At 46.4% G+C, this 22,581-nt stretch overlaps 1 protein-coding gene across 11 annotated transcripts in view; it reads left to right on the forward strand.

The window, feature by feature from the left end:
* The window catches only part of PLEC (plectin), a 367,871-nt gene that overhangs the window by 279,034 nt on the left and 66,256 nt on the right, over positions 1–22,581 (forward strand). For all 11 annotated transcript variants that reach the window (XM_068238141.1, XM_068238140.1, XM_068238142.1 and 8 more), the window contains 3 exons: positions 5,837–5,914; positions 6,330–6,422; positions 11,216–11,382. In XM_068238141.1, the coding sequence (XP_068094242.1) occupies positions 5,837–5,914; positions 6,330–6,422; positions 11,216–11,382 (338 nt within the window). The remainder of the gene's footprint in view (positions 1–5,836; positions 5,915–6,329; positions 6,423–11,215; positions 11,383–22,581) is intronic.

The following is a 22,581-nucleotide window of genomic DNA, read 5'->3' on the forward strand; positions in this document are numbered from 1 at the left end:
CATTTTTACTGCTGGCAGGTGATGTTTGGCTACTAAGAGTTCTAAAGCCAGTAGAAAAACATGGCTGGTCTCCCAGAATGCTCTGCTACATACCATATACCACAATATAATAGCTATAGAAGGTGTTTCTGATACTGAAACCAAAATTAACATCAAAGTGGCTATCCTGAATAATTTACTGCATACTTTTTGTCACCACAGGGCCTCTTAACACCAACTACAGGCACAGCAACTACTGACGTGTTTGATAAGAAAAAATATCACCAGTTTGATGAAAGTGAATCAGATGCAGCATTAGACATGGCAGCTGTAATCAGACAGGAGAAAAGTGCAGAGAAAATATCCCTATGTGCGAATGTTAAAAGGACTTGACTTCTGAAGTGAGAGGATTATGGAGGCTGCCATTGCCTGGCTGTCCTGCTGATCCTCTGCCTCTAATACTATTACCCATAGCCCCTGAACATGCATGCAGCAGATCAGGTGTTTCTGACATTGTCAGATCTGACAAGATTTTCTGCATGCTTGTTCCTGGTGTGATTCAGACACTACCGCAGTTGGATGATGCGTGTTACACGCGTGTGGTTCCAGGGCTGTGGAGTCGGAGTCGTGGAGTCGGGCAATTTTGGGTGCCTGGAGTCGGAGTCGGGAAAAAATGCACCGACTCCGACTCCTAATGAATTTGTAACTGTAATTAAAATAGAAAATATGATAACATGTTCTATTTCTCAGATAATAGTCATTAAAAATAATGTATATATGCAGTATATATACAGTAATAGCTGTGCTTAGTCCACAAAAATGAAATAAACCAATCAAAATTAGTTACTTGTGCTGCTTCAATAAAGCAGTCCCCGTATTTTTAAGGTCAGATATACATATCTGATTGTGACTGTATATATGATGTGTACACAGGAATCTCTTATATATACTAAATAACATCTATGCTGTAAGAATAAAGCCTGATGTGTAGCTGTGTCACTAATAGAGATGGTCAACGAGATGGAAATAATTCTGCATTGATGCTGATTTATGCAAATGTATGCACTCCCTTTGCTGATGAAATAAAATAATTTGATATGTTGTTAAAATTTGGTGACTACAAATTAAAGGGTAACTGAGACGGATGAAAAGTAAAGTTTTATACATACCTGGGGCTTCCTCCAGCCCCCTTCAGGCTAATCAGTCCCTCGCTGTCCACCTCCACCACCCGGATCTTCTGCTATGAGTCCTGGTAATTCAGCCAGTCAGCGCTGTCCGGCCGCATGCCGCTTCCACAGCCAGGAACATTCTGCACCTGCGCAATAGTGCTGCACAGGTGTAGTATGCTCCTGGCGGCGGAGTGTGTGCATGCGCACTACGCCCGACTGGCTCAAGTACCTGGACTCATAGCAGAAGATCCAGGTGGTGGAGGAGTACAACGAGGGACTGATTATCCTGAAGGCGGCTGGAGGAAGCCCCAGGTATGTATAAAACTTTAATTTCATCTGTCTCAGGTTTACTTTGTTACACAGTAGTACTATACTCTACATATGCACTCCCCACAGAGCTGCAGGGAATCCACTGAGAATGTTGTGCACATTGAACACAGAGGTGTTGTCTGTTTACAATCTCCTCATTCTCCTGCAGAGTACCTGCACATCATTCTTACATGTACCCACACTTACATTGCCTAGGGCCTGATAGATGTTCTTTGTTCCGGTTTGTACCTTTTACAAGTACTCTTACCAAGGACTAGTTTTAGTCTAAAGGGAATAAATATAGTAGTCTACATATCCTTCTCACTTCAGTTGTCTTGTAAAATTCCTAAGCGTTGGCAGTTAAGAGACGAATTTCATGTTACATACTTTTAATCAACAAAATTGTAATATGCAAATTAGAGGAGTCGGAGTCGGAGTCGGTGGAATCCTAAACTGAGGAGTCGGAGTTGGAGTCGGTGGATTTTTGGACCGACTCCACAGCCCTGTGTGGTTCACCGCTGGATGTTGGCATAGCTCCGGAACGTTCCCAGTATTCCCGTCATTATCCGGGGATGGGCCGGGACATGAAGGAACATTATCCGTGCGTCCGGAGCGGCGGCTCTTCCCGTGTATTGCGGTGTCTGATCCGTGCATCATGTGGGATTATTACACACAATAACGCACGATTGCCTGCATGGGGCGATTAGACGGGATTAGCGTGAATCATGGCGTTTCTGACATCATTCTGCCGTGTTATTTATACACTTGTGAAGGGTTGTCTCATAAACATCAGGTGAGCTCAGTGTGTATAATATACTCCTATCATTTATACTAATAACATCCCGCCGTACGCCTCATTATAGTTTATCATACGCAGAACGCTATTAACCCTTCAACGCCTGCAGGAGAATGCTGTACGCTGGTGACTGGCGGGAGAGGGGCTGCGGCAGTGTCGCAGTACAGGGAGGCGCCCTCTAAGATCGCAGGAAAATCATTTCCAGCATCAAGCCCAGCTAGCCAGCAATGGGAAACTATTGAAAGGGAACCTTAACTGAGAGGGATATGGAAGTTTCCTTTTAAACAATACCAGTTGCCTGGCTGTCCTGCTGATCTCTTTGGCTGCAGTAGTGTCGGAATCACACACCTGACACAAGCATGCAGCTAATCCAGTCTGACTTCAGTCAGAGCACCTGATCTGCATGCTTGTTCAGGGGCTGTGGCTAAAAGTATTAGAGACACAGGATCAGCAGGAGAGTCAGGCAACTGGTATTATTTTAAAAGGAAAAATCCATCTCCTTCTCAGTTTAGGTTCCCTTTAAAGAGGCCCTGTAGTGACATATAGCAGAATGCAGTAAAGAGGCCCTGTAGTGACATATAGCAGGATGCAGTAAAGAGGCCCTGCAGTGACATATAGCAGAATGCAGTAAAGAGGCCCTGTAATGTCATATAGCAGAATGCAGTAAAGAGGCCCTGCAGTGACATATAGCTGAATGCAGTAAAGAGGCCCTGTAGTGACATATAGCAGAATGCAGTAAAGAGGCCCTGTAGTGACATATAGCAGAATGCAGTAAAGAGGCCCTGCAGTGACATATAGCAGAATGCAGTAAAGAGGCCCTGTAGTGACATATAGCAGAATGCAGTAAAGAGGCCCTGTAGTGACATATAGCAGAATGCGGTAAGGAGGCCCTGTAGTGACATATAGCAGAATGCAGTAAAGAGGCCCTGCAGTGACATATAGCAGAATGCAGTAAAGAGACCCTGTAGTGACATATAGCAGAATGCAGTAAAGAGGCCCTGTAGTGATATATAGTAGAATGCAGCAAATTATTCAGGATCCACTTTTATAATTATTTTTCTGGTTTCAGCATCAGAAACCCTTCCTATATCTATATATTGCCCTATATTGGTATTTAACCCCGCCCTCCAAGCAATGTCACAGCCTAGGCTGTTTAGCTATACGGAAGGCTCTTCTCATAGCATTATTTCTATTAACTTTGGAATTCTCAGAAACAAACCTTCCATAGAGATGCACCTGACAGCTGTAAAGATGTCACCCTGTGATAAATGTCAGCATGTAAATCAGGGAGAGAAAATATTTTACAATGGCCAAACACTGACTAAATCATTTATAAAATATTGTAAAAAAAATATCTCTTTAAGATCTATTTTTATGCACGTGTGTCAGGGAGAAGCAGAAAGACACAGATAAATAGTTTTTATTAATGCAAACGTGAAGTGAACATGAACTGATGAGATAAACACTTGTATCTGTAGTCCTGAATATGAGTTCTCTGGCATCCCATAGTTTATTATTTGGCTCCCTGTTTTTCTCGCCCAGCCTCAGAGTTCTATAACCTATAATTTATCGGATTAATGTTGTTCTGTCTGTAGAGATAGAGTTCTATAAAGCCCGGGGCCCTTCACACTTACAGTAAGAAGCACCGCCTAGCTCTGAGCAGGATTGGGACTATTCATACTGTTGTTTATCACGTTCCAGGTCACTTCATGTATACTGCAGTTCTCCTTGCACCAGAAAACAAATGTTTCCAAATAAGACAGCAGAGTAAGTCCATACAAGAGCAAATTTGCAACAGTCCAAGTCCTGTTGTTTAAAGAGAACCAGAGATGAAGCACCCTCATGTATTTTACCATATATATATCAATGGGAACATGACAGTTAACACATACCCTGCTCTTGGTTTCATTCTTCACTGCTCAGCCTGCCTGTTACCAGCACTGATAAAAAAAATCCCGACTGAGATTTCAGTCCAGCTTTGCCCTGGAATGATTATAGCTGAGTCAGTCTTCTGTGATGTATTTTCAAGCCCAAGCCTGCCCCCTCCTGGCTCTGATTTCCTGCTACAAGGATACAGAGCAGGAAAGCAGAGCCACAAGGGGGCAGACTTGGGCTTCAAAAGACATCACAGAAGACTGACTCAGCTATAATCCTTACGAGGCAAAGCTAAACTGAATGCTCAGTCGGGGATTTTATCAGAGCTGATAATAGGCATATTGTGCAGTAAAGGATGAAACAGAGAGCAGGGTAGGTGTTTACTGTCATGTTCCCACTGATATATATGGTAAAATACATGAGGGTGCTTCATCTCTGGTTCTCTTTAAGGTGCCCACATATCTGGCGATTCTGTGGCCGATTGACCGGCATATGGGCGCGGGCAGAGAGATGTGTGCAGTAGGGGGGTATTGCTTGGTGCTGTGCTGGGCGGGGGTTGAGGGATGTGTGCAGTAGGAGGGTATTGCTCGATGCTGTGCTGGGCGGGAGGGGGGGGGGGGGTAGAGGGACGTGGGCAGTAGGGGGGTATTGCTCGGTGCTGCGCTGGGCGGGGGGGTAGAGGGACGTGTGCAGTAGGGGGGTATTGCTCGATGCTGTGCTGGGCTGGAGGGGGGGGGGGGTAGAGGGATGTGGGCAGTAGGGGGCATTGCCCGGTGCTGTGCTGGGCGGGGGGGGGGGGGGGGTAGAGGGACGTGAGCAGTAGGAGGTATTGCTTGGTGCTGTGCTGGGCAGGCGGGGGGGATGTAGAGGGATGTGTGCAGTTTCGGCAGCTCCCATGTGAAGGGCCATTTCCTCCCATCCTCTCAGACTTTGAAACTCTTTCCCCGGCTGTCAGAAGAGGAAGCGTTCTCTTACAGGGTGGACATCGGTGGGATTTCCTCTGTGTCCCTTTATGGCTGATCCACCAATTCCACGTGACGTCTCCCAGACTCCTTGCTTCCTGCGCCTGCGTGGCTTTGTGTGGGCGCTGCGGGCGGTATAGACGGTCAGGTGACCACAGGGGATAAGTGTTATAGAGAGCAGAGGAGGAGTTACACAGCGTTTTATAGAAAGGAAATTGTATTTACTTATTAGAACAACCGTCTTTATTACGGCATTTCTGGGCCAGAGGTCATTCAGATTAGTGATCCTGCAGCTGGGTCACATCAGGCTGTAGTGAGGCTGGCTGAATGTGTATCAGTATGTGTGATTACGCTGTGTGCATTCACATACATAGAGACTGCATTGCAAGACATTTAGGAACGCTTCTATGCATTATACATAACGGTTCTTGCTGTAGGGACCTCACACAACCCCTGCAAGCAGATACATATTATTTTGGGTGGTCAGACTCTTTGGTTTTATATTGGTGATAACATGGGACTGACACTAAAACTCTGACCTTCCAGGACACTAACACAGTAGAGTGTGAGCTCTTGTGGCTAGCAGAAGCTACAGGGTCCCTCAGGCATGATGTCACACCTGTGGTTTGCTGTCAGCGGTGTCCAGCTCCTCCCCCTCCCGTGTGTGCTAGAATTGATGTGTGTGTGTTGGGGACGTTGTCACCTGACGATATTCTGCTGACAGAGATTTGTCACCTCTCTCGTAGCCCCGGGAGAAAGGCCGGATGCGATTCCACAAACTGCAGAACGTACAGATCGCCCTGGATTTCCTGAAGCTTAGACAGGTAAGTGGCCGACCGTGTCACCTGCATGTCATGTGTGTCATCTACTGAAAGTGACCCTTTCGCCCACAGTGCGGTGAACGGAGATTTATAAAACAAGACATGATTATAATGATGATTTTTTTTTTATGTGAAGACGCACTGTCCTCTCCCCGGCTCTGCAGGAGTTAATGGGGGCGGAGCTATATCACTAGTCTTTCATGCATTGACCCCTCCAGAGCCCGATGAGTGTCATGTGATCAGCATTTCATCTTTCAGCTATTATTATTATATTATTTGTACTGCCGCACATAATTCTGTGCTTGAGATGTACCTTATAGTAGAATATGTCAGTGATTTCTGATACAAGCGCACGTTGGGTGACCGGCTCAGCGAGGCCGTCCGTCTGCGTTTCCTCACCTCTCCATTCCTCTTACAGGTGAAACTGGTGAACATCCGAAATGACGACATCGCAGACGGAAACCCCAAGCTGACGCTGGGCTTAATCTGGACCATCATCCTCCACTTCCAGGTAAGATGGAGTATCGATGGCTCAGGGCTGCCGGTTATACAGAGGATCAGGGCTGCCGGTTATACAGAGGATCAGGGCTGCTGGTTATACACTTACAATGGCTCAGGACTGCCAGTTATACAGAGTTACAGCGGCTCAGGGCTGCCGGTTATACAGAGTCACAGTGGATCAGGGCTGCCGGTTATACGGAGGATCAGGGCTGCCGGTTATACACTTACAGTGGCTCAGGGCTGCCAATTATACAGAGCCTCAGGGCTGCTGGTTATACACTTACAGTGGCTCAGGGCTGCCAGTTATACAGAGTCACAGTGGATCAGGGCTGCCGGTTAGACAGAGTTGCAGTTGCTCAGGGATGCCAATTATACAGAGTCAGTTATACAGAGTCACAGTTGCTCTGGGCTTCCAGTTATACAGCTGGCAGTATATTGTCTGGCTGTTTATGTACACAAGGATAGGCTTCCTCTTTTCTGCCCGATACTCTGCCATGTCTCGGCTGGTCAGCCTGGCACAGGCTGTGCAGCTGGTATGATCCGCAGGGCGTGGTCCGGGGTGACTCACCCTCATTCCTCTTATCATTTCCTGTGGTGATTGGGAGGGGGGGGGGGGGGGGCTGTGGATGCAGCGCCTGTATTGAGTGCAGCGTTACACATGGAAGTCTCATTCACTCTGCTGCATCATAAAATGCTTCTGTAATATACAGTTCTATAGTTTCCACAGAGGTTTGTCATTGTTAGCATTCTTCAAGAAATATGGCCGGCTGTGACACGCACATTCTGAATGTGACACGCACTACATGTGACTGAGGCGTGAGGGACACACAGGACACGGAACTGAGGAATGATGGACACGCACTACATGTGACTGACGCATGAGGGACACGCAGGACACGGAACTGAGGAATGATGGACACGCACTACATGTGACTGACGCATGAGGGACACGCAGGACACGGAACTGAGGAATGATGGACACGCACTACATGTGACTGAGGCGTGAGGGACATGCAGGACACGGAACTGAGGAATGATGGACACACACTACATGTGACTGAGGCGTGAGGGACATGCAGGACACATGACTGAGGCCAGAGGGACACTACACATTGCTCTGCTTGATGCCGCCTCTTATGTTGGCTGATCGACCCCCCCCCCCCCCCCCCCCCAGCATGTGCCACGCCCTCAGTTCTGGGGCCCCTTGTGTTGCAAACATAATAATCCTCCTAGGCCTCTTTCAAAAGCTAGCTGACAGGCAGCGAATTCACCTCCCTTCTGCTGCTCAGGCTGGAGGCTTGCTGCACTCAGTACTGGCGCTGCACAGGCGCCCCCCGTGGAGTCACACATATGAGCGCAGCCGTGCTCACACGCAATATGTCAGTTTTCTGCCACTAGGTAATGTCACCACCTGTCAGCACTCACATGCAAGGTGTTACAACCGCTGCCATTTGGTGAATTGCACTGGCGGGCGGCAGACAGGAAGCTGAACTGCTCAGCCAGCACACAGCTCAGTCTCCCGCCTGAAAGTGGCCTGCGAGAGGCCTGCAGGGAGGGACTTTATTCTGGGATTTACACACTGGGGCTTATTTATAAACTGCGGCAATCTGAAAACATATCACTGCTTTTCAGTCTGCAGTATTTCCAATATAATTGCCATTATTATTGTTATTGATTTATAAAGCGCCAACATCTTCTGTGGCGCTGTATACAGTAGGAGACAAACATGGGGTACATAATACAGACAATACACACCAACTATAGACACTGGTACATAATACAGAATTGGCTGAAATAGTAATTACAGTGACACAGAGGGTGGGAGAGCCCTGTCCTTGTGAGCTTACATTCTCTAGCAGAGTTCCCCAACCCTGTCCTCAAGGCCCACCAACAGCGCATGTCTTGTGGAAATCCACAGAGGTAGGTAATTACCCCACCTGTGACTGTGTGTGGTTTCCTGCAAAGCATGTATTGTTGGTGGGCCTTGAGGACAGGGCTGGGGAACTATGCAAAGGATTGCAGTGTATGATGTCAGTGTTTTGTAGCACAAATAAAGGTGAACTTACTACAGAGACAGCATGCGTCCCGCTGACTTGCGTACAATCCCCTTCACTACAGGGCCCATATTCCATTCTCTTTTTCTCCTGAGTTTTCTTCCAGGTAATATTTTTTCAACTTCCCATAAAATCCATTTTTAAGTCACTAGCAAGAAGGAAAATACTCAAAATAAATTTTCTTGTACTTTTGCACCAACTTTTGGGTACTTTTTCAATTGTAAAATGCTGAAAAGTTAGTTTACAGAGAAGATGAAAATTATCTCCTAGGATATAACTCAGGTGAAAAAATTAATTGCATCTGGGCCCAGAAGTGAAAACGTTCACAGTCTGGATAATGGACACATTGATGGATCCCGGGTTATCTGCTCAGACCTGCGCTGACGTGTGCGTTCTGTCTGGTGTCCATCGCCATGACCGAACGCAAAGCCACGGCCATCACGATTTTACTGGACAGCAGATGGATATCGACATGTCACAATAGCATATGTCAGATGCATCGGACGCCACAGAGACGCTGGGAATAAGGGCTGCCTGGGGGGGGGGGGGGGGGTAGCAGCGCATTCGCTGAGCCACTGTGCAGGGCACCAATCTGCTCTGGGGCGATCTGCGGCAAACAGGCGAAGTGAGGCCACACCCATTCTTCTCCGTGTCCGTGCCTGTGGCGGTCTCTGCTCTGAATGTAACGGACGTTATTGGTGATCAGGCTTTGTGAATACGGCAGCTGCAGATTTCAGAGGTGGATATTGGTAGATTTGGCAATCCTATATAGCAGGCTTTCTCAGCCAGGGTTCCCTGAGTACTCTGCAGGGGTTCCCTGGTATTTCCCCCCATCATTGGGAAGTATAATAGAGCTCATTATAATAGAGGGGATTGAAAAAAAACAACACGAAATTGAGGGTCATAATAATGAGCACATTAATAAAAAGCACCAGGATAAGGAGACAGTATAATGAGTGACAGTGTAATAGGGGGTAGTGAAATAAACAGCCACACCTACTTTTATAGACCACGCCTCCTGCAAAATAAATGCAGGGGTTCTCCGAGATCAAAAAGTTATTTGCGGAGTTCCTCCAGGGGAGAAAGGTTGAGATAGGCTGCTATAGGCGTAGCGATCTCTACAGCTGAGGGCTTGTCTTATAAATCTGGCGGTTATTATTAAGAAGGTCGTCCCCCCCCTCTGCACACAGACAGATCCCCCATGTGTCAGATTAATAACAGATCCCAGGAATATGTAACACACTGCATGGTGCCAATCTGCTGTGACACGCAGCGCCACCTGGTGGATGTAGAGGGAAATGTCATTGCTTTATAGCCTAGCATAGCAGCCACTTCCAGTCTATAATATATAAATGATCCATTGTCATTTGTAATAGAGGCGGAAGCCCGGAGTATAGACTCTTCCCCCGATTGTGGCGGTTGGTTTGTGGTGGAGTTTCGGTGGGGACGCTTTTGAGGAAGCAGCAGTCATTGTCACGCTTTCTGTGGTTACTGAATGTTTAACTGCAATACTCCTCCTGTGTGTCGCGTGTGTGCTATGATCACATGACCACAGCTGCAGTGCTGGCAGGTGAGGGTTGTGCATGCTGGTGCGCACCTGAAGTCTAGTTCTGTGACATATTGGGGGCCTTTTATAAAACATTGTCTCCAATACAGTGACAGGAGTGCAGCACTTTGTGGTCAGATTGATGTGTCTGTACAATCTGCACTTGCCATGGTGACAAACCTGAGATCAATAATGCAATATTCTTTTACTGATTAATCTACGGTTTGAAATACTGATCTGTATCTTGCACTGTGTACACTCCTCCGTAGTCTGTAGCCCCTATTCAGTGTATGCTGAGGTAGTAGGAGAAGCAAAGGGATGATAAGCACTGCAGTACAGACACAGGCTAACAGCTTATACTGAAGGCAGCAGAGATCAACACACACTGCAGTTAGTTTATTATCAGTACAGGCACAGAGTAACAGCTTATACTGTACATACTGGAGGTAGCAGAGATCAGCACACACTGCAGCTAGTTTACTATCAGTACAGGCACAAAGTAACCGCTTATACTGTACATACTGGAGGTAGCAGAGATCAACACACACTGCAGCTAGTTTACTATCAGTACAGACACAGAGCAACAGCTTATACTGTACACACTGGGGGCAGCAGAGATCAGCACACACTGCAGCTAGTTTACTATCAGTGCAGGCATAGAGTAACAGCTCATACTGTACATACTAGAGGCAGCAGAGATCAGCACACACTGCAGCTAGTTTACTATCCGTGCAGGCACACAGTAACAGCTTATACTGTACATACTGGAGGCAGCAGAGATCAGCACACACTGCAGCTAGTTTACTATCAGTACAGGCATAGAGTAACAGCTTATACTGAAGGGAGCAGAGATCACCACACACTGCAGCTAGTTTACTATCAGTACAGGCACAAAGTAACCGCTTATACTGTACATACTGGAGGTAGCAGAGATCAGCACACACTGCAGCTAGTTTACTATCAGTACAGGCACAGAGTAACAGCTTATACTGAAGGGAGCAGAGATCACCACACACTGCAGCTAGTTTACTATCAGTACAGGCACAAAGTAACCGCTTATACTGTATATACTGGGGTCAGCAGAGATCAGCACACGCTGCAGCTAGCTTACTATCAGTGCTTTCTGGACCAGTTATTTCAGCCCTGTGTCTGCCTGGGATTGTACTGAGCTGTCACTGATGCACTCTTGTCATCCTTTCTCAGATCTCCGACATTCAGGTCACCGGTCAGTCCGAGGACATGACAGCCAAAGAGAAGCTCCTCCTGTGGTCTCAGCGGATGACAGAAGGCTACCAGGGTCTGCGCTGCGATAACTTCACCAGCAGCTGGCGGGACGGCCGTCTGTTCAACGCCATCATCCACCGACACAAGTGAGTAGAGAGGGAGCAGTGCTGTGCTGGTGTGTTTGTCACCTCTGCAGTATGGGCAAATAAGTGACATGTCACATCTGTCACCTCCGCGGTATGGGCGGATAATGGGTGACATCACATCTGTCACCTCCTCTGTATGGGCAGATAATGGGTGACATCACATCTGTCACCTCCTCTGTATGGGCAGATAATGGGTGACATCACATCCGTCTCCTCCTCTGTATGGGCAGATAATGGGTGACGTCACATCTGTCACCTCCTCTGTATGGGCAGATAATGGGTGACATGTCACAGGTGGTGGCATGTCACCTCCTCGGTACAGGCAGATAATGGGTGACATCACATCTGTCACCTCCTCTGTATGGGCAGATAATGGGTGACATCACATCTGTCTCCTCCTCTGTATGGGCAGATAATGGGTGACATCACATCTGTCTCCTCCTCTGTATGGGCAGATAATGGGTGACATCACATCTGTCTCCTCCTCTGTATGGGCAGATAATGGGTGACGTCACATCTGTCTCCTCCTCTGTATGGGCAGATAATGGGTGACATGTCACATATGTCACCTCCTCGGTACAGGCAGATAATGGGTGATGTCACATCACATCTGTCACCTCCTCTGTATGGGCAGATAATGGGTGACATCACATCTGTCACCTCCTCTGTATGGGCAGATAATGGGTGACATCACATCTGTCACCTCCTCTGTATGGGCAGATAATGGGTGACATCACATCTGTCACCTCCTCTGTATGGGCAGATAATGGGTGACATCACATCTGTCACCTCCTCTGTATGGGCAGATAATGGGTGACATGTCACATATGTCACCTCCTCGGTACAGGCAGATAATGGGTGACGTCACATCTGTCACCTCCTCGGTACAGGCAGATAATGGGTGACGTCACCTCCTCTGTATGGACAGATAATAGGTGACATGTTACAGGTGGTGGCATGTCACCTCCTCGGTACAGGCAGATAATGGGTGACGTCACCTCCTCTGTATGGGCAGATAATGGGTGACATGTCACAGGTGGTAGCATGTCACCTCCTCGGTGCAGGCAGATAATGGGTGACATCACGTCACATCTGTCACCTCCTCTGTATGGGCGGATAAGTGACATGTCACATCTGTCACCTCCTCTGTATGGGCAGATAATGGGTGACATGTCACATCCGTCTCCTCCTCTGTATGGGCAGATAATGGGTGACATGTCACAGGTGGTAGCATGTCACCTCCTCGGTACAGGCAGATAATGGGTGACATCACATCACATCTGTCACCTCCTCGGTACAGGCAGATAATTGGTGACATCACATCTGTCTCCTCCTCTGTATGGGCAGATAATGGGTGACATCACATCACATCTGTCACCTCCTCGGTACAGGCAGATAATGAGTGACATCACATCCGTCTCCTCCTCTGTATGGGCAGATAATGGGTGACATTTAATACCATAATTCCATCACTGCTGCACAGCAAGCTCTCCCAGCTACACATACCTGAATCTCTCTGCAAATGGATAACCGACTTCTTAACCGACAGAAGACAGCGTGTTAGACTTGGTAAACTCGCATCAAGCTCTCTGACAGTCAGTACTGGTGCACCCCAGGGCTGTGTGCTTTCCCCACTGCTGTACTCACTTTACACCAATGACTGCATCTCCACAGATCCATCTGTTAAGGTTCTGAAGTTTGCAGACGACACAACAGTTGTTGGTCTCATTCAAAACGGGGATGAGTCTGCATACAGGCATGTGGTGGGACAGCTTTCCTCCTGGTGCAGCAGCAACAACTTGGAACTAAATGCTCTCAAAACCATGGAGATGATAATAGACTTTAGGAGATCTCCCCCCCAGCACCTCCCCTTAACCACAAATGGATCCACAATAACCCAAGTAGAGTGATTTAAGTTTCTTCGGTCCACGATCTCAAACGACTTAAAATGGGACAACAACACTGCCACTATTGTCAAGAAAGCACAACAGAGAATGTACCATCTGCGGCAGCTGAAAAAGTTTGGCCTACCTCAAAATGTAATGGTGCAGTTCTACACTGCAATCATCGAATCCACCATAACATCATCCATGACTGTATGGTTCAGCTCCTGCTCAGCATTAGAAAAGGGGAGGCTGCAGCGCATCATCCGATCAGCGGAAAGGATAATTGGCTGTAGCTTACCTTCCCTGCAGGATCTTTACGCTAGCAGGTGCAGAAAGAGAGCGACCAAAATTGCCTCTGACCCCTCCCACCCAGCTCACTCCATCTTCCCAAGACTGCCTCTGACCCCTCCCACCCTGCTCACTCCATCTTCCCAAGATTGCCCCTAACCCCTCCCACCCAGCTCACTCCATCTTCCCAAGACTGCCTCTGACCCCTCCCACCCTGCTCACTCCATCTTCCCAAGATTGCCTCTGACCCCTCCCACCCAGCTCACCCCATCTTCCCCAGATTGCCTCTGACCCCTCTCACCCTGCTCACCCCATCTTCCCAAGATTGCCTCTGACCCCTCCCACCCTGCTCACTCCCATCTTCCCAAGACTGCCTCTGACCCCTCCCACCCAGCTCACTCCATCTTCCCAAGACTGCCTCTGACCCCTCCCACCCAGCTCACTCCATCTTCCCAAGACTGCCTCTGACCCCTCCCACCCAGCTCACTCCATCTTCCCAAGACTGCCTCTGACCCCTCCCACCCAGCTCACTCCATCTTCCCAAGACTGCCTCTGACCCCTCCCACCCAGCTCACTCCATCTTCCAGCATATGCCTTCAGGAGTAAGATTCCGGTCAATCGCTACCAAAACCTCCAGACACAGGAACAGCTTTTTTCCTCAAGCGGTAGCCATACTTAATGCAGAACCACGTTAGAGCTGCTAGGACTGAAAGTAATCAGCACAGAACTGTAAATGAACAATTCTCACCTTACTTACTGCCACTATACTTATAATGTCCTTAACTTGTAATATTCACACTGTCTGTCCTTGTATTGTTTGTGTTTGTGTTTGTTAAGCAACTGCCAAGACAAATTCCTTGTAGGTGCAAACTTACTTGGCGAAAATAAACTCGATTCTGATTCTGATGTCACAGGTGGTGGCATGTCATCTCCTCGGTACAGGCAGATAATGGGTGACATCACATCACATCTGTCACCTCCTCTGTATGGGCAGATAATGGGTGACATGTCACAGGTGGTGGCATGTCACCTCCTTGGTACAGGTAGATAATGGGTGACATCACATCTGTCACCTCCTCTGTATGGGCAGATAATGGGTGACATCACATCTGTCACCTCCTCGGTACAGGTAGATAAAGGGTGATATGTCACAGGTGTTGGCGCCTGTCACCTCCTCCGTATGGCCAGATAATGGGTGACAAGACAAGCAGTCACTTTGTGGCATTATGAAGGTGATTTGAGGAGGGAGATGATTTCTGTTGGGTGTTTTTTTTTCCCACATGCAGATTAAGAACCTCGGGGGATAATCTCTGATTGGCTGATAGCTTTCAGACCCGCCCCTGCTTGGCCAAGAATTTTACGCCTGGGGGGTCGCCGCAGATTCGAGAAATTCCTTTCGTTTTATGCTGGAGACTTGTTCAGACGAGAACTGTCATCTTTAAGGAATAGGAGTGGTTGTGTCTCCTAATATTGTGGTGTAGCGCCAGCTCTGCAGAGCATCGCATATATCTGCAGCCATGTCATGTGACTGTGTCTGCGCAGCACTTCACCCCTGCAGAACATCGCCTCCTGCAGGCTACAGTCCAGGGAGAGCAGAATCCCTCTACTGCAAACCCCTCCAGTGACCCTCACCATGTTCTAATATAACCCAGGTGATGACTGCTGTCTTATCACACACACTCACATATAACAGGCAAACTCTGCAGCCCGCGATGTTGGCTCCAGAGGAAGCTGAGGCGCATGCCCTGTCCACTCCCCGCACCCTCCTTGTGCGCTCCTGTATGGCTGTGTGTAGCAGCCTCCGCCAGAAGTGCTTGGAGAAGCCTACAAATTATACAGCAAAACAAAAGTTTGCAACAGAAAGTATTTGTGATAATTCAGGTTGGAGTGAGCATACGTCTCCCACAATGCATCACTGCTGAATATATGCAAATCATTCTTTGTTGTCCCTGTAAGCTAGCCACACCTCCAGAACCTCTCCTAAGAGTTCTGGGTCACCATGAGCTTGCTGGTTAGTCTGTCCCTCTCGGTGTTACAAGCCCTACTCTATAGAGCCAAATTAATCCATGCCATGCACTGATGAGGATCAAACAATCCGAAACAGTCTGTATGCATGTTGGATTATTATGGCTCTGTACAAATTAACAAGCTGACACATCATTGCATTCCAGCGGTTCTGGAGGTGTGTTTAGCTTCTAAGGGTAGAATGGTTAATTTGCATATATTCAGCAGTGATGCACTGGGAGACATCTCGAGCTCACGCCAACCTGAATTATCGCAAATTCTTTCTGTTTTGCATAGCATTTGAGTAAGGAGGCTTTTCAGTCCTCTGTAGCCCCTCCCACATGGCCGGGAGTTCTGGGTCACCGTGAGCTTGCTGGGTACTCTGTAACACAGATTATACAGGCAGCTGGAACTGTCTCACCTCACGTTCATTATAAATAAAAGAATTAAGAGGCTGTCATCTTCCTTCTCTAATAAACAATGCCAGTTCCCTGGCAGCTTATGCTCCGCCTCTAAGACGATAAAGTCACTGGCCTGGAACCAACATGCAGATCTGGTGCTGCGACTGATCACACTGAATATACAGCTTGATAACAGACTGATCAGATGCCGTAGCTGGTCTGTTTGTGAACGTCATACATTTACATAAAATTAGCATACGATTTGCATCCACTTGGAATGAATATTTACCATGAAACAAATAAGTGTTTGCTGCAGTGCAGTGCATGGGTCATGCACCAGGTGTGCACACTGCCACCTAATGGTCGATTTAGGGAATTGAGGCCCGGCTTGTATCGTCACCTGTCTGTGTCACTGCAAAACATCTCCGCTTCCCAGCACACACGTAACATGAGTGATGACATCAGGCTGTGACTATAATGGATAAAGGGGAGTACCCACAGCCAGATGGATCAGGGATCTCTGCCAACAAACAATCGTTCTCCCATCCGTCTGGCTGTATCGCCAAACATCGTTTGTGGCGTTGGAAACGAACGATCGTGAAAATGATTGTTTACATCATTGCGGCCAAACCCATGGAAGTCAACGGGGATCTGAATTATCAGACAAACGTGGTTGTCATTCAAAGATGCACAACAGCTGCGGGTGGCATGCAACTCAAACCATCATTTACTCACATTTTGTTAAATAATGTTGCACGATATTGCAAAACAAATAATTGGTTGTTAAAAAATTGTTCGAAAAAATCGTGTCATGGGTATGGGCCTATAGATTGTGAGCTCCTCTGAGGACAGTCAGTGACATGACTATGTACACTGTACAGTGCTGCAGATGATGTCAGTGCTATATAAATACATAATAATAATATGGTAGGACATTAGGCTATGACTATGGTAGGATTAGATTGTGAGCTCCTCTGAGGACAGTCAGTGATATGACTATGTACTCTGTAATGTGCTGCAGAAGATGTCAGTGCTATATAAATACATAATAATAATATGGTAGGACATTATACTATGACTATGGTAGGATTAGATTGTGAGTTCCTCTGAGGACAGTCAGTGACATGACTATGTACTCTGTAATGTGCTGCAGGAGATGTCAGTGCTATATAAATACATAATAATAATATGGTAGGACATTATACTATGACTATGGTAGGATTAGATTGTGAGCTCCTCTGAGGACAGTCAGTGACATGCCTATGTAGTCTGTAAAGTGCTGCAGAAGATGTCAGTCCTATATAAATACATAATAATAATAATATGGTAGGACATTAGACTATGACTATGGTAGAATTAGAGTGTGAGCTCCTCTGAGGACAGTCAGTGACATGCCTATGTACTCTGTAATGTGCTGCAGGAGATGTCAGTGCTACATAAATACATAATAATAATATGGTAGGACATTAGACTATGACTATGGTAGAATTAGAGTGTGAGCTCCTCTGAGGACAGTCAGTGACATGCCTATGTACTCTGTAATGTGCTGCAGGAGATGTCAGTGCTACATGAATACATAATAATAATATGGTAGGACATTAGACTATGACTATGGTAGAATTAGAGTGTGAGCTCCTCTGGGGACAGTCAGTGACATGACTATGTACTCTGTAATGTGCTGCAGAAGATGTCAGTGCTGTATAAATACATAATAATAATATGGTAGGACATTAGACTATGGCTATGGTAGGATTAGAGTGTGAGCTCCTCTGAGGACAGTGAGTGACATGACTATGTACTCTGTAATGTGCTGCAGAAGATGTCAGTGCTATATAAATACATAATAATAATATGGTAGGACATTAGGCTATGACTATGGTAGGATTAGAGTGTGAGCTCCTCTGAGGACAGTCAGTGACATGACTATGTACTGTGTAATGTGCTGCAGGAGATGTCAGTGCTATATAAATACATAATAATAATATGGTAGGACATTAGACTATGACTATGGTAGGACTAGAGTGTGAGCTCCTCTGAGGACAGTCAGTGACATGACTATGTACTCTGTAATGTGCTGCAGGAGATGTCAGTGCTATATAAATACATAATAATAATATGGTAGGACATTAGGCTATGACTATGGTAGGATTAGATTGTGAGCTCCTCTGAGGACAGTCAGTGACATGACTATGTACTCTGTAATGTGCTGCAGAAGATGCCAGTGCTATATAAATACATAATAATAATATGGTAGGACATTAGACTATGACTATGGTAGGATTAGACTGTGAGCTCCTCTGAGGACAGTCAGTGACATGACTATGTACTCTGTAATGTGCTGCAGGAGATGTCAGTGCTATATAAATACATAATAATAATATGGTAGGACATTACACTATGACTATGGTAGGATTAGATAGTGAGCTCCTCTGAGGACAGTCAGTGACATGACTATGTTCTCTGTAATGTGCTGCAGAAGATGTCAGTGCTATATAAATACATAATAATAATATGGTAGGACATTAGGCTATGACTATGGTAGGATTAGAGTGTGAGCTCCTCTGAGAACAGTCAGTGACATGACTATGTACTCTGTAATGTGCTGCAGAAGATGTCAGTGCTATATAAATATGTAGTAATAATAATACCTACAGAGCTTTTCACCCAAACTCCACACTGCAATGTATTTACCTACACTCAGAGCACTAATAGTCGGATATACAGTACAGTGATGTGTTGGGGTGCAGAGCAGTGACAGTCAGGTATAGAGTACAGCGATGATGTATTTGGTTGCAGTGTGTTGCGCTTGTGCAGTAGTTTGCCCGCAGGACGCTCCCGGTGGGGGGGCAGGCTCCCTCGTTGGCGTGCGGTCTATAAACGCATAGTTTGGCGTCCTGGCACAGCTGCACAGGATTAGGTCACTCCTGCTAAGACATGAATGTTTCCGTCAGCCAGAAGCAGAGCTGTGAGACAATGTGTGAGTGTTGTGGGCTCAGGTCTGTGCACGCCGAGCGTCTGGAACCAGCCTGGCACTGCGGCCGCGAGACGCTCGTATGCCGTATGTGTGACTCATGTATGAGTGTGACATGCAGTCTGTCTTATGTACATGTGTGATCTGTACAGACTTCTATTATCGAAAGATACTGCCTCCTCTAGTTCAGATTTGTATTGTGTGGTATAATTCCTTCCCCTTAGCTTCCATGTCAGTCCACCTGTGTGGGTGTAAATCCAAAATGTAAATCCAAACTCAAGTACTCCTGAAATGAGAAGAATATGGAGGCTGCCATATTTATTTCCTGTTAAACAATACCAGTTGCCTGGCAGCCCTGCTGATCTCTTTGGCTGCAGTTGTGTCTGAAGCACACACCTTCATGCTTGTTCAGGAGCTATGGGTAAAAGTATTGGAGGCAGAGGATCAGCAGGACAGCCAGTCAACCTGCATTGCTTAATAGAAAGTAAATATGTCAGCCTCCATATTCCTTTCACTTCATGTGTGCTTTAAGTGCAGCTCTCTACACAAGGCTGCTGTGCCTTTTTGCTCATAGAGAAGCTGTAAAGAGTGTATTGAGGGTCAGAGAGCGTAACACAAGCTTTAGTGCGGCAGATTTCTGGCTTATATGCTGTGACTGGACTTCTCAACCTATTAAAGGGAACCTAAACTGAGAAGGATATGGATTTTTCCTTGTAAAGTAATACCAGTTGCCTGACTCTCCTGCTGATCCTATGTCTCTAATACTTTTATCTACAGCCCCTGAACAAGCATGCAGATCAGGTGCTCTGACTGAAGTCAGACTGGATTAGCTGCATGCTTGTTTCAGGGTGTGATTCAGACACTACTGCAGCCAAAGAGATCAGCAGGACTGCCAGGCAACTGGTATTGTTTAAAAGGAAACATCCATATCCCTCTCAGTTAAAGGGGAACTGAAGAGAGAGGTATATGGAGGCTGCCATGTTTATTTCCTTTTAATCAATACCAGTTGCCTGGCAGCCCTGCTGGTCTATTTCTCTGCAGTAGTATCTGAATAACACCAGAAACAAGCATGCAGCTAGTCTTGTCAGATCTGACTTTAAAGTCTGAAACACCTGATCTGCTGCATGCTTGGTCATGTTAAAGGGGAACTGAAGAGAGAGGTATATGGAGGCTGCCATGTATATTTCCTTTTAAGCAATACCAGTTGCCTGGCTGTCCTGCTGATCCTCTGCCTCTAATACTATTAGCCATAGCCCCTGAACAAGCATGCAGCAGATCAGGTGTTTCAGACTTATAAGTCAGATCTGACAAGACTAGCTGCATGCTTGTTTCTGGTGTTATTCAGATACTACTGCAGAGAAATAGACCAGCAGGGCTGCCAGGCAACTGGTATTGATTAAAAGAAAATAAATATGGCAGCTTCCATATACCTCTTACTTCAGTTCCCCTTTAAGGTTCCCTTTAAAGGACACAGAGGCGCTCACACGCTTTATGGACCTGAACCAGTTTTATATGCTCCTGTTCTGCCTGATGACGCGGGACTGTTGACCGCGAAACGCGTTGCGATTTTATGGAGCTGTGAATAAATTGTATATTTTTTACTCTGCATTTGAGTATATGTCCACTACCAGAGGGAGGTAAGTCCACCTCGACTTCCCTCTTTTTATCATATTTAGAACATTGTTTTACTCTGCTTGGTGCCTCTGTTCGTACATATTACAGCACTCCCTTTAAAGGCGCACACTGTGCAATTGTACATCCAGGACAAACATAATGATGACTGAAAACCAGCTAAACCTTCTAGAATACAAATAGACATTGGAAGTCACACAGGGACACACTGTCACAGCAGTCTCTATAATAACCAGGGCTGTGGAGTCGGGCAATTTTGGGTGCCTGGAGTCGGAGTCGGGAAAAAATGCTCCGACTCCTAATGAATTTGTAACTGTAATTAAAATAGAAAATATGATAAAATGTTCTATTTCTCAGATAATAGTCATTAAAAATAATGTATATATACAGTATATATACAGTAATAGCTGTGCTTAGTCCACAAAAATGAAATAAACCAATCAAAATTAGTTACTTGTGCTGCTTCAATAAAGCAGTCCCCGTATTTTTAAGGTCAGATATACACATCTGATTGTGACTGTATATATGATGTGTACACAGGAATCTCTTATATATACTAAATAACATCTATGCTGTAAGAATAAAGCCTGATGTGTAGCTGTGTCACTAATAGAGATGGTCAACGAGATGGAAATAATTCTGCATTGATGCTGATTTATGCAAATGTATGCACTCCCTTTGCTGATGAAATAAAATAATTTGATATGTTATTAAAATTTGGTTTGGTGACTACAAATTAAAGGGTAACTGAGACGGATGAAAAGTAAAGTTTTATACATACCTGGGGCTTCCTCCAGCCCCCTTCAGGCTAATCAGTCCCTCACTGTCCTCCACCACCCGGATCTTCTGCTATGAGTCCTGGTAATTCAGCCAGTCAGCGCTGTCCGGCCGCATGCCGCTCCCACAGCCAGGAACATTCTGCACCTGCGCAATAGTGCTGCACAGGTGTAGTATGCTCCTGGCGGCGGAGTGTGTGCACGCGCACTACGCCTGACTGGCTCAAGTACCTGGACTCATAGCAGAAGATCCAGGTGGTGGAGGAGGACAACAAGGGACTGATTATCCTGAAGGCGGCTGGAGGATGCCCCAGGTATGTATAAAACTTTAATTTCATCTGTCTCAGGTTTACTTTGTTACACAGTAGTACTATACTCTACATATGCACTCCCCACAGAGCTGCAGGGAATCCACTGAGAATGCTGTGCACATTGAACACAGAGGTGTTGTCTGTTTACAATCTCCTCATTCCCCTGCAGAGTACCTGCACATCATTCTTACATGTACCCACACTTACATTGCCTAGGGCCTGATAGATGTTCTTTGTTCCGGTCTGTACCTTTTACAAGTACTCTTACCAAGGACTAGTTTTAGTCTAAAGGTAATAAATATAGTAGTCTACATATCCTTCTCACTTCAGTTGTCTTGTAAAATTCCTAAGCGTTGGCAGTTAAGAGACAAATTTCATGTTACATACTTTTAATCAACAAAATTGTAATATGCAAATTAGAGGAGTCGGAGTCGTGGAGTCGGAGTCGGTGGAATCCTAAACTGAGGAGTCGGAGTCGGTGGATTTTTGGACCGACTCCACAGCCCTGATAATAACCACTCTCTAAATTGACCAGTTTGTGAAAGTATTAATCCAGTGTGACTTTGGAGCTAGTTTGGGCTTTCCTGGATTAGAGGTGGCAGCTGCACCCCAAGCTACTCACACTAGTCGGGCACCACTCGCAGCTGCACCCCAAGCTACTCACACTAGTCGGGCACCACTCGCAGCTGCACCCCAAGCTACTCCCACTAGTCGGGCACCACTCGCAGCTGCACCCCAAGAAAAGGAAGTATTGCACATTTAATCGCATCATGAAATGGCAAGCTATGATTGGAGCTCAGCCTGGCCAGCAGGAGAGCCTCGCCTGTGGTCGGAGGTGTCATTCCGGAGCTGCCGCCTCGTCTTACAGCCGTTGTGTGGGCCGCTTCCTCCTCGCCCCTGAGAGGATTCCGATACCAGCTCGCTTTTCCC

This window comes from Hyperolius riggenbachi, chromosome 5 (assembly GCF_040937935.1).
Source record: "Hyperolius riggenbachi isolate aHypRig1 chromosome 5, aHypRig1.pri, whole genome shotgun sequence".
In the NCBI taxonomy this organism is placed as follows: Eukaryota; Metazoa; Chordata; class Amphibia; order Anura; family Hyperoliidae; genus Hyperolius; species Hyperolius riggenbachi.